We start from the raw sequence: 16,336 nt of genomic DNA, 5'->3' as shown, positions 1-16,336 counted from the left end.
TATTAGAAAACACAAAAGATAACAAAATGCGATTGCAAATAGAAGAAAATTAAAGTCTGACAGTTCTACGCAGACAAACGCAAATAGGAAGCAAAGACGTGCAAAAAATGAAAATTCAGAAAGAAATATTGGCACAAACAAATGAGATCCTACAGGAAATGGATCCTATTCTACAAACAACTGTATTTATTAGAAGGACAGGTAATAAACATGAATTTCGTTCAATAGTAAAGTACCTGTATATTTCACAATATTGAAAATTTTTATTATGAAAAGTTGTTTGGAATTAAAAACTATGTTTAAATATGTAATTATATCCTTCTAATTTAAAAAAACGTAAATTTTTCCCAAATTACCATTAATATTCCAAATAAATTTATTAATGTTTCTATTTTGATAAAGCTTTCCGAAGTGGAAATTGAAACGTCAATAAACTTATTTGAACCAATTGGAGCTTATTCCCATTAAAATAGTATCTACAAATACTGTACATCGATTTGTCGACACTATTACCTTCCCATTCATGGTTTCTCTTTTTGTTCTTTTTTGTTCTATAAATTGGTCCAGGAGAACCACATCAATTTTTGATTCTAAATATTTAAGGTAATCTGTGGCTTCAGTGTGTTAATATCTTTAGTTTGAATCATATCGGGTTTTCTTAATATAATTTTACTGTAAAGTTTATTCGTTTACCAAATTCCCATCAGTAAACATGAGCACGTGTTGATATTCGCCGTCTCATTCGTCAAGAGGCTATAAAATATAATTTATTACCGTAAGCGAGACAGATTCTCATGTTACAGATACCAACTTGCCATCATTTTAAATTCTAATTGTATCGTGTTGATTTTTAAGTTAATCTATTGTGTTATATTTATGTTATAGTTATTGTTAAATTATTTACTGGTCGTGTTATTTTTTAGAGTTTGGTTTAATTGTGATATAATGAATAAATTTCAAGAAATTCTTACACAGTTTCAAAAGTAAATATTTTTAAAAATCATATGATACATAGGTCGTACATCAGTACGACCCTGTTTGGCTTACACGTGGTTCTATTGACGATTGGGAATTTGTAGGATAAATAGGGTTTAGTCCACATTATTTTCTAAAAAAAAAAAAAAAAATACAGACGTGGCTTTAAATCAAGATAGGTCATTTTTGGATCATCACTCAACTGAGCCAGTACCAGTACTAAAATGATTTAGTAATCTCCTAACCATTGTTCTCTATCTTATATTTTTGAACATTTTTTCAGATTTGTTTTACGGGCGCAAACACAGACATCTATTTAATTTTCTCTTAATTTAATGTCCATCTAAAAAGACAAGAACGGGCAACTCTATTTGAGACTTCTTTAGGTAGGGTACAAAAACGGTCGAAAAATACTCAAAAAAACATTCTCCAGTCATCCAGTTTTCTCTTTTACTTTTCCCTAATCCCAACCTTTAGAGGCTACTTTACACAGCGGACGGAATCCGGTTATATTTAAAAATTGTTAAAGGAGGAGCGAATTTTCCTTCTGCGTTAACTGTGAAAGGTATAGTGACGTTTTCCTTGCTACTTGATTATGAAACGAATGTTATTTAGACCTATTACAAAATTACGATTTAAAGAGATAAAGTTATAATTTTTAATTATTTTACTTATTTTTTAATTCAAAATAATAACAACCATATAATTATGTTTATAGCTCAATTGATGACTTCCGGAGTAAAAGGAGTAACTCAACAAGGAATCAGAACAACATCGAGCCCACAGACGTTGTCTTTAACTCAAGGTGGACAGCCGTTTCAACTGATAACTCCTTTACAGAGGCCAAGAACTCAGCCGACAACTGCCCAGCAGCAAACATTGACTTCCAGAACACTGCAAAGAACACCCATTACCATAAAAATGGCCACACCAAGCACAAGTCAGTTGACTGATTTGCAACTAAATTTTGATAATTCATAGTCATTTGGTCAATAAATGCTTTAGTATCAGTATAAATTCATGCATGATTTTAGTTTATTTTTTTTTAAATAACTTCGCTGTGATAAAAATGTTAAAAAAATAATTTTTACGCTCACTCAGATACTTCCCAAGTTTCGCTGGCCCCGAATTCTGCAATAGCAAGTCAACTTCAGAAGCAAGCCCAGCTTCAACAGTTCCAGCAAATCTGTTTGAATCAGCCTAACGTTTTGGGAAACATTAGAAGAAGGTCCAGTACGTCTGATCCCCAATAGATGTGTAATTTTTAAGCAGTCCAGTTTGTACATTACATTTTAAACTAGTCTTTATTTTTTGTAATTTTCTGAGAGATGTTGTGAGTACTTGATTATTGTTAACTGCCACTTATGGAGTCACGTCAAATTTAGATACATACTTATGGATTCTGTCCCTGATACAGAGTGTTTCATTAATAATTCTAAGTAAAAATGATAAATAGTACACTAAAAACTTATCTGTTTCCACCTAAGTGTAGGTTGTTTTATTATATCTATTTTAACATTGAAATTTATTTGTCAATTTTTAATAATTAATATACTAGATCTATTCTTCTTCTCGTGGTGCCTGTCGATAATGCCGTGGAACCTTCTTTATCAGCAGCCGATCGAAACAGATTTCTTCAGTTCATCGTTGTTATTTTTATAACATTTAAGAGTTCTTTTGCGAAGGTGTATAGAGCTATTTCAGTTTCATTCATTTGGGTGCACAGAGATATTTCAGTCACTCATTCATTCAAATTCAGTTAATATTTTTCTAATTTCTACTAGAAAATCACCTACGCATCATTTACGGTAAGGATTAACACAACTTTTTTTGTCGAATGATATATATATATATATATATATATATATATATATATATATATATATATATATGTATAATATAAATATTCTTTCCTCACTGACTAGATTGAAATGAACCGACAAATTCGGTGAGATTGGTGGAATTTGTTATTCCCATTTCCTAACAAGACTCATACTTTCTTTCTTATTTAAAAGCATATGCAGTCCAATCCAAGGTCCAATAGTGTATTTCCAATACTTTAAACAACATTACCAAATCTGTTGCTGCTTTGGTCCCAAAATATTATTCAACATTTAACTTCAAAATTTCAAATTTTTGTTGTTTTATTTACTATTGTCCAGGTTGTACATACTTATGTGAGAATGGGTCTTATTACAGTTTTGTATTTTCTCGTTTATTTTTGAGACTCTTTGGTTTTATTATTACTTAGACTACCTTTATCTAGACTTTTCGAAAGTTTGACATAGTGATACCTTCTCTATTATTTTCCATTCCACAGCCAATCTGTGCTCATCATTTTATTGCTATTTACTATTTTATCAAGTTTTGTTATTAAATATCTCAAATTTGTACTGATTAGCGAATTTCAATTCAATTGGTTATGAATACTCTGTATTTTCTTGTTTCTGAAGTAGCAAATAATTTTAGAGAATCTACTACTTGGGATATACAGATTTTTTGGTTTTAAATTTTTTTATTTATTAATAATGATTTACAAATATATGTTTAATATTATTCACAAGCAATTTTACTAAAACGTATCAAGGGACATTAGGGTAACTTTTATGTATCCAAATTTGCCTCCTGGTATTTTCTTTTGAAAAAAAGAGATTTGTGATCTCAATTTACTGCATTACATTGCACAATTTGACGTTGTTCCTATGTGTATAAATGTATTGGTGCCAAAAGTACCGTTCAGTGTTTTCCATAAACAAACTTAATGTAGATTGATGAATTTCATTTTGAGTTTTGTTTAAATTCACCGATTTGAAATAGATAATTCGTTGATATATTTGATATCTCTGAAACATAAATAAAGTAATATATTACTGGTTACTAAATAATTAACTCAAGATTGTACGACCTAATTTAGAATATTTGTAAATTCCGTATAAATAAAGACTCAATTAAATGGGGAAAAATCGGAATTGAAAACTGATTAATAAGGCTACTAAATGAAATAATATTGAAATATGGACGTGAAAATCCAAAATATCCTTGATTTATTAATTATGTTCATTAATTATACTAGTAACATCAGAATATTCTCTAGTACCATTAAAATCAGTAACAAAATATTAAATTACTTTAATTTGCCAAATTTTTCTTAATATTCATTTTTAATCCCATATTCTGGTATTATGGACTCACATTGGCAAGCTTTTCATCATTTGATTTATAAATATTTCTGATTTGATCTTTGATTTTTGATTTTAGTGACTAAGCTTTTAATTAATGCGTTTTCAGTATTGCTTCAGTAATTGTTAGTTTAGCATTTAAGAAGGATATGGATTTTTCGTCCTTTTAAATTCAAAATGATAATTCATCTTATATTACACCTCTGTCAATGAGGAAATCTATATATGTGTATTCTGTCTTTCTTTCCAATCAGTACAAATTAATTTATTATATATCTTGAATCATGTAGAACAATTGTGTGTATTTGCAACTATTGCAGTTTTACTTTTTAAATTGATACATATTTTTAAACCATCGATATATTGTATATAGGTATTGGGTAATTTTTTTAATTTATTTTTTCTTTATTAAATCACCTCAGTTAATCGCCTCATAAATGTTTAAAAGATGCTGATTTAACTTTTGTTTAATTCCGTTATTATACATCTGAACACCGAGACGTATTATTATTTTTAATAGTCTGTTTTAGTTACAAAGTTGTTAAATAAAATAAGCATCTGACAGACATCGCAAAGTTTGGATTTGAAATCAAATACATATTGCATTTTAAAATTTTATCTCTTTTTAAAACATAAATACAGTACAATTAAATTTGTAGATATTTTGAGGAGTAATATCACAAGCACTTTTATTTTATCCGATAATTTTTTTATATAAAAACCTAGTGGTTTAGAAATTTGACGAGAATGGAGCATTTTTACTTACTTCAGTTTGTTCGAGTCTAAATTTTAGTACTGAAATAGAAATTTATAGAGAAAATAAAAACTAGAGTGTTATTTGGTAAGATGCACACGAATGAAATTTAAAGTTAAAAAAAATCTCTCGACTAAATAGTTAAATGGAAGTTGACAAACAGTTTATTTTGAAAATTAGATTTTTATATAACATTTAATCAGGTTGATACATAATGTTATTTAAAAAGAACTAAAGAACAATCGGTAAGATAGTTTCGAAACAAATTCAGATTTCTGCTTTAATCTGGAGCCTTCTAAAAATTGCAAGGCATAGCCAGACGTTGATAAAGGTGTTAATAATAACTAAAGAACAATAAAAAATACTAAACTAATAGTTGTTTAAGAATCGAACGGTCATTTTGCAGGGAATTACTTTGAAGAGCTTATAGATTAGATATTTCCAGACCGTGTCCATATACAGCCGATAGGTCAATGAATGCCATAGCGGTCTTCAAATGTCTTTGGTAACCTGCCTCTTAGTTAAAGAGAGCGGTGCTTGTTTGTGGCCTGAATCTGCTTATTCAATTGGTTTTCCTTGAAGTAGCTTTGGCCAATTCTGTTGAGAGCCAGTCTTTCGAGGACCTTATAAGCTGAGATAATAAGTTCGGCGATGGAGGTGTAACTCTCTGGCTTGTCTGCTGGTTTTCCTGATTTAAGGTTGCCTATGATTTTTGTTTGTTTGAAGAGGTTTGATAGGTTACCTGATTTGTATATTTGTGTGAAATTTAGACTACCAGATTTTTGCCAACCCAGATGGATACGAAAATTCTAGCCGTTTGGTTTTTGGAAGAACCGGTTCTTAGCTGGGCGTTCGTGTTTAGGGTTAGGTATTGGCCACCTGATGGTTGGATAGTTTGACCGTCTATATAATCAGATGCATCAAAGTTTACAAATTCATATGTAGTGAATGACGACCATAACTTCTCATTGTATGTCAAGGGGTTGAAAAATTCTGTCAACTAATATTGTCGATGAGGATATGTATTGAATTGCTTCCAAAATAATTTTTTTGTTGTTTTTTGTAATTTCTTATCCACATTTGTTGTACGATTTTTTAAGAGTACCTAGTTTTTTTGTATGTGCACATTGTTATAGACACAAGTTAAATATCATTTTAGACAGGAGCAAATTTTTATGTTCCAATGAGTAAGGTACTAATCGAACATGTTACAAATAATTTCAGGTGAGAAACAGATTTTTTTGCAGAATAATATTGAGTTTCAATTCTTTACGTGGGCTGTATAATTTTGGCTAATAATAGCTTGGCCATCTGCAAAGTTGATATTGAATAGCTTTATAAACACACGCGATTTCTACGAGAACTGCCTTGTAGTTCATTTTAAACTAGTTTGGTTAATTATTTGAAATATCTTATCGTAATAACTGATCGGGAATTTTTTGGTTGATTAATATAATAACAAAAGAATAATAAATTGAGAAAAGTAAATTGAACTCCTGAGAATTAAAGTCTATTTGCAAGCTTTTTGAACTGTATATATCATAAGTAGTAACTTATCATCTCGATATTATAATACCGTATTGTGACATCTTGATTTTTTTTTAATATTTTTTCAGAATAAACCACAATGGAAAGCCGTTGTTAAAATATTTAAAAATAATATATGAATAAATTTTAAAAAATAGTATTTATTTTAAAAATAATATAACAACTTCCTATCCAGTGGTCGAGACAATAAAGCATTTAGGATAAATATATAGGTATATATAGATATATAATATAGGTATATATATTAATTGGGTTTGCTTAGAATCAATACCTAAACAAATTCTACCGAAACAACTACTAGTTACCACTAGTATTGCGAATTATCTTATGTCACAACTTAGATTGTGATATTTTGTGTTTCAAATCCAATCTTTTAGAATTTTGATGTACAGCAAACGACAATTATGGTGAAGTTTTGTAATCGTGATAAAGGAATGGTGTGCGTAAATCAGTGTGTCTAAACAGCAGATAACGCGAGGGCTTAGCAGTAATTAATTCAATTACGCATTGAATGAAAGTCAAGCTTCAAATCGTTTAGCTGATCGGAGGATTCAGGTAACTTGTGGCGAAAATACGCCATTACGCGCACCATAAATATAGCGTTTGCTGTATTGAGTAGGGTAGAGTGCTTCAAGAATGCGCACTTAAGCTTTAATCAAGTATAAAATCCAAACCAATTGCGTTGAAAGTATATTTATTTTTATTTAAGCCTCTTGATACATAAAAAACAAAATCAATTATAATTTGCGAACTAAACATTATTACTTTAATAGAAAAAGTGAAACTAAAAAAAGTGCCTTTGCGCACTCTTATAAACCCGCTTTTTAAAAGTACGCATTTAGGATTGTAAGATTGCGCACGTAATTTTATGAACATAGGTCACATTTGTTAGATCCAAAACCTGCGTAGGCACTGCAGTTTTCATGCCACCATTCAGCATATGATATGCACTTAATCCAGTCTTCTGTGATCGGTTCTTTAAATGTTTAGTTACACCCTGGACAGCTCCAAATTTTCTTCTGAGGTGTTGTTTTTGGCTTTGTGGCTTTTTCATTTTTTTGTATCTTCTCTGCCGGTCTAAGATTCACATCTGATTTCCTTTTTAAACTCCCTCCCAGAAGCGCTTGCGGTGGTGGTAGGTTATCGCCAACATCCAGTTTGTGTTTGTATTGCGGCTTTTTTTTCTCATTTTCTTCAATTAGTTGGTGCTCCTTATATGGAGAGCTGGTGATAATTTCCGACTTTTTGCTTCTGCGATTTCTGGATCTAACCACAATTGATTTAGGTAACGGATAAATGGTTGTTAATTTAATATAACTTGATGATGTTCCAGGAGTGTTTGATAAATCAAATGTTTTTGTTTCTGGACCTATATCAACTTTTTCTTCCAAAGTTATTGCAGATGTGTTGGAAACCAGATCTGTAAGCTGAGGGGTATGGTTTTTGATCTGTAAAATCCTTCTCGTACAACCGGGTTCAGATGTATGCGTGATTATGGCATCTCTTTCATTAACATGAATATTTTGCTTAGTAGTGGAATTTTCAAGAACAATAGTTGGACTGTCAAGAACATTGGGAGTATTTTCAGAGGCTGATTCAGACCTTTGATGTGGTTGAATATCGATTTCAGACGTAGAGTTTTTAGCGACTCTGCGTCTAGCGTACTGATTGTACGTTAAACGCTTCTAGTTCCGTAGTTACTGCAGCTGTAGCAGGTTCTTCTAGTTCTGTGTCAAAAGTGGCCATAAAGTCAGCGTCAGTAAATATGTCATTAAAGGGACATATCTCCGTCACTTTAAAACCTTCAATTGCGTTCGTTATAGTAGCAGCTTTAAAGTATGCAGGAGCAAATATTGAAGCAATTTGCTAAACTGTAATTACCCGCCCTTGATGCTTCGTCAGCCATTTTTCACATTCGTTTAAATACAACTTTTTTAACGGGCTAAAAAAAAACATCTGCCAAGTGGCTGCATACGTTGACTACTATGAGGAGGAAGTGTTAATGCGATAATGTTGTCGAAAAAATCAATTGCTGCAATGGAACAATGGGAAGTGTGATTATCCATTATCAATAGGACTGGTTGTTCCTTTGTCGGCTTAGCGTGATCTCTAAAATGTGTAGCATAATCAACAAACAGGTCCTGATGAAACTACTGTCGGATACCATTCCAACTGATGATGGTGGAGCTCCATCCAAAAGTTCTGTCTTCATTCTTTTACGTGGATATATAAATGCGGGAGGAATATATTGTCCACTGGCACTCATTGTGCATACGACAGTAAAATTGGTTCCCCATTGTGCGCTAGATATTCTACTGACACACCTTTTTCCTTTTGTATAGAAAACTTTAGGAGGCCTATTTGGGACAATGGAAAATCCCGATTCATCCATATTATAAATTGCATGTGGCGGGAATTTATATGTATTCAGTAACTTCGAGAGATTTTCATAAAACCGCTTACACTGTGGTTCATTAAACCCAATAGCCCTGGCGACGCTAGTAGCGGTGGGTTGCTTCAAACTAACATCTTTGTGTCGTTTGTCTATTGTTTTTATATTGTTGCACAACTCTTCTTCCATTTCTACTGTTAAAGTAATGTCGTATCTTCCAGCTTTGTAGCTAAAGTTGTTCTTTTTAGCCTTTCTCTTAACGTACTTTCCACCATTCCTATAGATTTTGCCACGCTTCTCTTATTTTATCCATTTTCAAGCATTTTTCTTGCTGCCTTCATAACCACCCGTGAGCATAAAACACGCTGAGAAGTCCTATATAAAAAAAACCTGGTTTATAAGCGTGCGCGCGTACTCTTACAATATTAATGTTTGCGCACTCTTAGAAAACGAGCATGTTTTAACAAATGTTAGTGCTGCCTCCATCTTAGTGCAAAATTGTAAACAACGGTATGATACATACGATTATTCAAAGTTTATTGCAAGTATGGTAAAATATTACCGCGAAATTCTTACAAACTACAGTTGTGTACAATATCAAAAATTTCAAAATATAATAAGAAAATAGATAAAACTAATTAAAGTTACCTAATAATGTTATTATCGGTGTTTATTTGCCTAAAATGCTCAAGACACATACAAACACTTCGCTTAATAGGTACGAACTAAAACTTTGTTCCTGTCGACGATGCACTCCGAAAATCGACGAGTGCGCACTCTTATTGACCGCGCACTCTACCCTACATAAAAGTATGTTAATTTCTCAATAACCAACTGGTAATTTTGACAGTTGAGATTAAGTTTCATTAGCGAAGTCAGTTATTGTTGATATTCTATCTGTTTAGATGATAATTTATAATCACTCTCTTCCAGGTATTGTTAAACAAAAGAAAAAACAGCATTCTTTTAACATACTCAATTCTATTTGCGACGGCGTGTTGACTTACATCAACGAATATTTTCCGTGAAAATTGATTCATAAAATGTATAGGTGTATTTTTTATATTATGGAATCAGTGTGATATATTTTACTAGGTTAATATTATGTTGTGTTGTTTAGTCTTGTTATTTTTACAAATGGAGTAATTATTATAATAAATGATTAAGGTGAGATTAAAATATTAAACATTGTCTTTACCATCACTGACAAATACATATTTAAAAGAAATGACTGTTAAATTATAAATAAATTTTTATATAGAATGAATGGACGGAGTATAATGCAGTAAATTTAATTTAAAATGTAGAAAATAAACTAATTCCAATCGACTAGTTATTTTCATCTACCATTGAGTAACATGAGCTTTTGTTTTTTTAATTGAATTTATTTATCCGCATGATCCACGAAAGGTTATTAATGGAGAACTAGTAAGTAATAATAAAAAAATAACATACATAAATATTTTTGTACACTTTAGCAACTTTCAAGAACTTTTTTAGTTATAATTTTTGTGGTCTAGCGGTTTAAATAAGCTGTACACAGGTAGTTAGTTCATTCTTTTCTCTTTTGGCTTAAAACATAGGGCAGTGTATTGTTTCATCGTTTTTGGTGTATCACAACCCTACTTTTCTTGGGAGTTGTCCGTGGGGGTAATTTAGTATGTCCAACTTTCAGTATGTGTACCATTGAGCAACATTATGTTTTGTCTTTTTTTTTTCAATTTATTTATCTGCATGAACCACGAAAGGTTATTAATGGAGAACTAGTAAGTAAAAAATAACATATTTGAATATCTTTGTAAAATTTAGTAATTTTCAAGCGCTTTTTAATTTTATACAATTTTTGGAGTCTAGCGATTTACATAAAGATCTTAGCAGAACTAACTACTAATTATCTTTTCTTTCGGCTTGAAACATAGGGCACCCTATAGTAATCGCCACCATAGCCCACTTACTTGCGAATATTTTTCTTGAGAGTTGTCCATGGGCTAATTTAGTGTGTCCAACTTTCAGCATGTGTAATATAATCTGTTGTCTTCTATTGAAACTAATGAAGATATCTTAGAGTTTAATTGTTGTAATTTGTTTTGAGATTGCTAATTCTATCGTTATAGATATCTGTTTTGTGTATTTTTTACTTCATGGTTTCACAAAGCAATTTCAAAAGTCAGGGCCTACCTTACAAAAAACTCCCAGAGGTTGTTATTATTATCCTAGATTTATCCATACGGGTCACACACCCTCTATGGGAAAAATTTATTTATCCCAGATATCTACAGTATCAAAAGGTGGTAATCTTTCCGTGTTGTCGTGCCCAAGGTGACTTAGTACATCGGAGTATCTCCCAAAAATTTTCTTACGCATCTAGATATTGGAGCTGTAGCTGCTTTTTGCATGGTCTTATAGAGATGTTCCCTAAGACGTAGCTGTTTTATGTTCTTTAAGAGGCTCTTTGCAATAAATCCAGTAGTAGAGAGAATAATAGGTATCGTTTGGGTACTTTCTATTCTCCATTGTGTCCTTATTTGTATTTCCAGATCTCTGTACTTGGCGATTTTTTCGTAGTATTTAACACGCAGATTATTATTGTTAGGTATCGCCACATCTATTAGTACTTTGATAAAATAAAGGCAGATATCGAGCACAGTTTTATTAATTAAATCTTGACCAAGTACTTTCGCTCACTAGAGCATCCTCAGGGGCATTTCGTCAATTTTGGACTATCCAACAATCCCAGAATGTCATAAACATAAAGTTGAACATAACACTACACTAAACAAGGACAAACAGTGTAAAATTATTTAAAAAAGTCGAAGCTACATTTTGGTCGGCAACAGGAGATTCTCTCTCAGGATGTGACCATTTTGTACAAAGTTGGAAGACAAGTAATTAAGCCGGTACTTGGCTGGATCATGGGTGTTATTTTGATCCTTCGCTATTAGATTAGCGGTTCCTCGTGTAAGAAATGGTAGTATTTCTTGCGGATTAAAGATAACATGATTAATCAACATTGACACTCATGAAGACTCCAAAACTTCTTTAGCCAGAAGTTTTGAACTCCGTCTGATCCAGGAGATTTCCAGTTATGAAACTCTTTGATAGTATTTGAGACTTCTTCAGTGGTGAAGGGTACGTAAGGAATATTACGGTAATGTTGACAGTTGTTTGTTGTATTCTCAATCGTTGTATGGTTGAAAGTTAATTTCCCCAAAACCCATGAATTTCTTTTTGGCTTGAGTATGATTTATTTTTATTTTCCAAAGTAGAACTAAGTTTTCTATAAAACAAACTCAAAAGCAAAGCAAACTCAGCTCAAAAAGTATGTTGTCGCATTTCCGGTTGTAACTAACTCTCCTTAGATGGCCTGAATAAACGGAGAGTTTTTGTTTTAATGTGTCCAAGCGTTGTTGAGGTGTGTTGTTTTCTGGATCATGTGTGTCATGGACATGGGTGTCTTAAAGAGTTCAAACTTCTGAGTGTACTTCTTACTCGTCGGACGTATTCCTTTATTCCCAGGGTGCTATTTTGTTATCAGTCGTGCCGATGTTAGTACCCGTCGCGTCGTGTTCTGTTTTAATTTAAGGGTAAACAGTTATATATTGCAGTGCTTTATAGTGTAATTTAAATTACAAGTTTTAAAAATTAAAAAAATATTACAAAGGAACAAAGTTTTTGTAATAATTTAGTTCTTCTTTTAGTATTTTTTTATTTTGGTTATACTCTGGGACAAAAGGAACTACTGCGAATAGTTATTATACTGGTACCGCCGCATCAGTTCACTCCACTCCTTACTAAGTATGGGCGGGTTTTCCATTCCCGTTTATGCACGTGAGTTCCTAAATTGAGTCCTGCTCTCTAACACGTAAGTCACGAGTCACGTTACCTATATAAAACGAATAAATTAAGTTTAATGTAAATGTAAGTAAAAAAAAAAACGGTGGCTAAACGACATCAAAGAAAAAGTGGGGAGAAACCGTCACCAAATAGCACAAAACAAAGAACCATGAGAGAAAATAGAAGAGTGGAGAACTCATGTGGAGGCCTTTGTCCTGGAGTGGATGCAAATAAGCTGAAGAAGAAAGGAAAGAAGAAACTTAAAAATCACGTATGTTGGAGCGTTTTTCCTTTAAATCTAATAGTTGATTTTGTTCTTGCCCTTGGAACTGTATTTATGCATAAAATTTCAAAAATAATACTTATAAAAAGTAAATTTACTTATAAAAAAAAACTTTTAGTAAAACTACCAACCTAAATCGTAATTGGTATTCAAAAATCATAATTTATTCAAATTATTGGTAAGTCGCTCTTCGACTTACCAGCTCATAATTCAGCTCGCACAAGAAAACAACCCTTCTAAAGTAGCAGAGGTAGCAGGTACATTTCGACTAACTAATTTTAGTAGAGATAGATCACTGCCATTTTTCCAAAACTCTAAAACATCTTTATTTGGTTGAGTCTTCCGTCGTAAATATAATTCTATTTTAATATTGGTGTCGTACGGCCGTAACGTCCTCCTGGTTTTCAGTGGTTTCTGGACGTCCTACGACCGCCGCTCTAGAAGAGGATCTCAAGTTTCGAGAGTCCATCTTCGTTTCGTGGAGTTAATTGGGATTCCGGCCTCTACGTGTGAGAAGCTTCGCCGAGCCTCTGTGGTAGGTGAGGGGACACCGGCAATCAGAATTCTCTAACAGTTCGAGCTACAGACAGTATTCTTACAATGACTTAATATTTGTGTTAGAATTCTGATGCGTGGTGTATGTTTCAAATCTCACAGAGATGCCGGCCTTCTCACGTCGTGTAGCCGCGTTTCCTCTCCTCGATAGTGCCGGTCGTATCGACTCCTCTTATTGCCCGTCGCTTCGTGTCACTACCTTTCGCTAACAGTATTCCGTATAGGTACTATTTGCATAAGGTTTCTAGCTACAAAGCGCTATCACAGCTCGACCCTGATCGGAAAAGCAATTACCAAGTCCCCATCGGGACTTTTATTTGCTCTTTACCGTGACAGGTCCCAAAGAACGCTGTGGTCAGTTCGACACAATTTAAAATAGTTCTAAGACCGATGTCTTTTCTATTTCAAAAATCGTGTTCTACTGCCAGGGAGTGTTCGTAGTCGATACGCCGGTTCTCCTGCTCTTGTTGATTTTTAACTTCTAAATTGGATGAAGTCTTCTTAGATTCGACGTCTTCGACGGTAACAGGATATTGGTTAAATAATAAAACTCAAAGTAGCGTGGTTGCACACCAGGCCAACAAGGTCTAGCGGGGCTAAAGTTTATTCGTTTACCAAATTCCCATCAGTAAACATGAGCACGTGTTGATATTCGCCGTCTCATTCGTCAAGAGGCTATAAAATATAATTTATTACCGTAAGCGAGACAGATTCTCATGTTACAGATCCCAACTATTTTTTAGAGTTTAGTTTAATTGTGATATAATGATTAAATTTCAAGAAATTCTTACACTAACAGTTTCAAAAGTAAATATTTTTAAAAATCATATGATACATAGGTCGTACATCAGTACGACCCTGTTTGGCTTACACGTGGTTCTATTGACGATTTCGAATTTGTAGAATGAATAGGGTTTAGTAGTATATGACGACTGGATCCTGATCGGAAGATGTGCTGCTCTTTTATACACATCGTGTTTGAGAATTTGCAGCAATCTTCCGCCGAGAGGCTAATGACAGCGTAGTTAATAACGAGCGCTGTGATTGGCCGGCCAAAGTAACAATCTTTGTCGTGATTGGTTACCTTGGCGACATCGGTCTTCTAGATATACTTTTCGTCTGATGTGTTTGTGAAGGCGAATTTCATTTGCCTTACCACACAGAAATTTTATTTTCTTAAAATTTGGATGCAAAAATAAAGCCACGTTATGCAAGTCGTCGGGTTGAAATTTTTCCAATGCATTTTTTGTTTCTATTTTTAATTCGTTAACCAAATCTGAATCTTCAGGTTTTGCTTGTCAATCCTTTTCCTGTCTTAAAACTTTTCTGCTTAAGAGCGTAGGCGCAAAATTTCGGGCCAATGCTTTTTAAATGCATTCATTTTTTTCGAATCCTGAGAAAACTAACAAATATTTTTGAAAAATTTAAACGCAGAATGAAAGATTACATTATTACCGAGGGCCGAAAGTCCCTTAGAATAAACAAAAAGTTTTTTTGAATGAAAAATTTGAAATTAAAAATTACACTAAATTTTCTCTTTTTTTTCACCCCTGTAACTTATTAAAATAAACATTATAGAAGTTTTCAGGGACTTTCGGCCCTCAGTAATAATGTATTTTTTCATTCTGCGTTTAAATTTTTCAAAAATACTAATTAGTTTTCTCAGGATTCGAAAAAAAGTGAATGCATTTAAAAAGCATTGGCATTTCTTTACAAATATTAGCTCTACAGTTATCACACATTGATATCTAACAAACATTACGTGAATTCTTAGTTTTTATTTATTTTGACGTGGAAAGAGCCCACATCAATTTCGTTTTTGGTTCACATCGGGATGCACGTTTTCATCAATCATTGGTTTCTCCTCAGTATTCTACTTACGTTCATTCGCAATTCTCTTGGAAGTCTTTGGTTGATAGTTCATCTATTCAACGAGTTGTTTGCCGAGCAACTTCACAAATTCCGCCCATCGTATGTTGTTTGCTTCTGAATAGGTTTGGTGTAAAATATATGAGTTAACTCTAGCAATATCGATGATGGAATAAAAATCCGCCATAGGCCAACGCCTAGTGCGTCTACTAGAATGCACATTTTTTATCCAGAGCATCTACACCCCATTTGGTTTTCAGTTTTTCCATCAGTGGATTTTTGTTGATGCTTCTTAGAAACCAAAAGTACTGTTTTGCTTTTCTTTGGAACATAAGACACAATTGTAATATTTTTAATAAAACCGTAGATACAACTCCCTACTTCTCTCTTTCTTATTCATGTTAAGCGTACATACATACGTTAATTATATTTGTCACAACTCATTTGCAAGAATAGAGGAGAACCAATTGTTTGCAGTGATATTCCTATTTGTATTTATAATAGGTTGAAGAAGTTTCACCACGGATTTGGTTAGTACAGCCAAACATCTTTCTTCATTTATTAATTATTTGCCATCGCTGCCTTCGCTGGTATAAGAGTCAAGTATCAGTAGTTGTATCAGTAAGGATCAAGACAGTCAGACCACATTTGTTGGGTTTATTAGGCATGTATATACGAAACTTGACACGACCTCTAAAACCTATGAACATCTCGTCAATACAGGTGTACCTATTCACCAATAGAGTACTGCTTATGACAATTATTTACAAATTTATCAAAAATCCCTGATATTGCTGCAGAAGAATCATTTTCTTTTCTTTCCGCTCGCTCTTCGGTGATGTCAAAAGGTAGACAGCTTAAAACCATTAGCATTTTTTCCCGAGACATCACACGATGGAATATATTACGGCCACTGCCGTTTGTTGCAAACAAACACTGAATGTCCT

At 32.9% G+C, this 16,336-nt stretch overlaps 1 protein-coding gene across 5 annotated transcripts in view; it reads left to right on the top strand.

Annotated features, from left to right (window-relative positions):
- Spt20 (transcription factor Spt20 homolog) overlaps positions 1–14,984 on the top strand; it is a 62,690-nt gene extending 47,706 nt beyond the window's left edge. For 4 of the 5 annotated variants that reach the window (XM_072535245.1, XM_072535246.1, XM_072535247.1 and 1 more), the window contains exons 8-9: positions 1,694–1,915; positions 2,077–14,984. In XM_072535245.1, coding sequence (XP_072391346.1) covers positions 1,694–1,915; positions 2,077–2,228 — 374 coding nt within the window. In that variant the 3' untranslated portion in view covers positions 2,229–14,984. Of the gene's footprint in view, positions 1–1,693 lie in introns of all 5 variants that reach the window. The other variant, XM_072535249.1, reaches the window with a different exon arrangement.
- The last annotated feature ends 1,352 nt before the right edge of the window (positions 14,985–16,336 follow it).

This window comes from Diabrotica undecimpunctata, chromosome 6 (genome assembly GCF_040954645.1).
Source record: "Diabrotica undecimpunctata isolate CICGRU chromosome 6, icDiaUnde3, whole genome shotgun sequence".
Taxonomy (NCBI): domain Eukaryota; kingdom Metazoa; phylum Arthropoda; class Insecta; order Coleoptera; family Chrysomelidae; genus Diabrotica; species Diabrotica undecimpunctata.
This window is presented reverse-complemented; position numbering and strand designations above follow the sequence as displayed.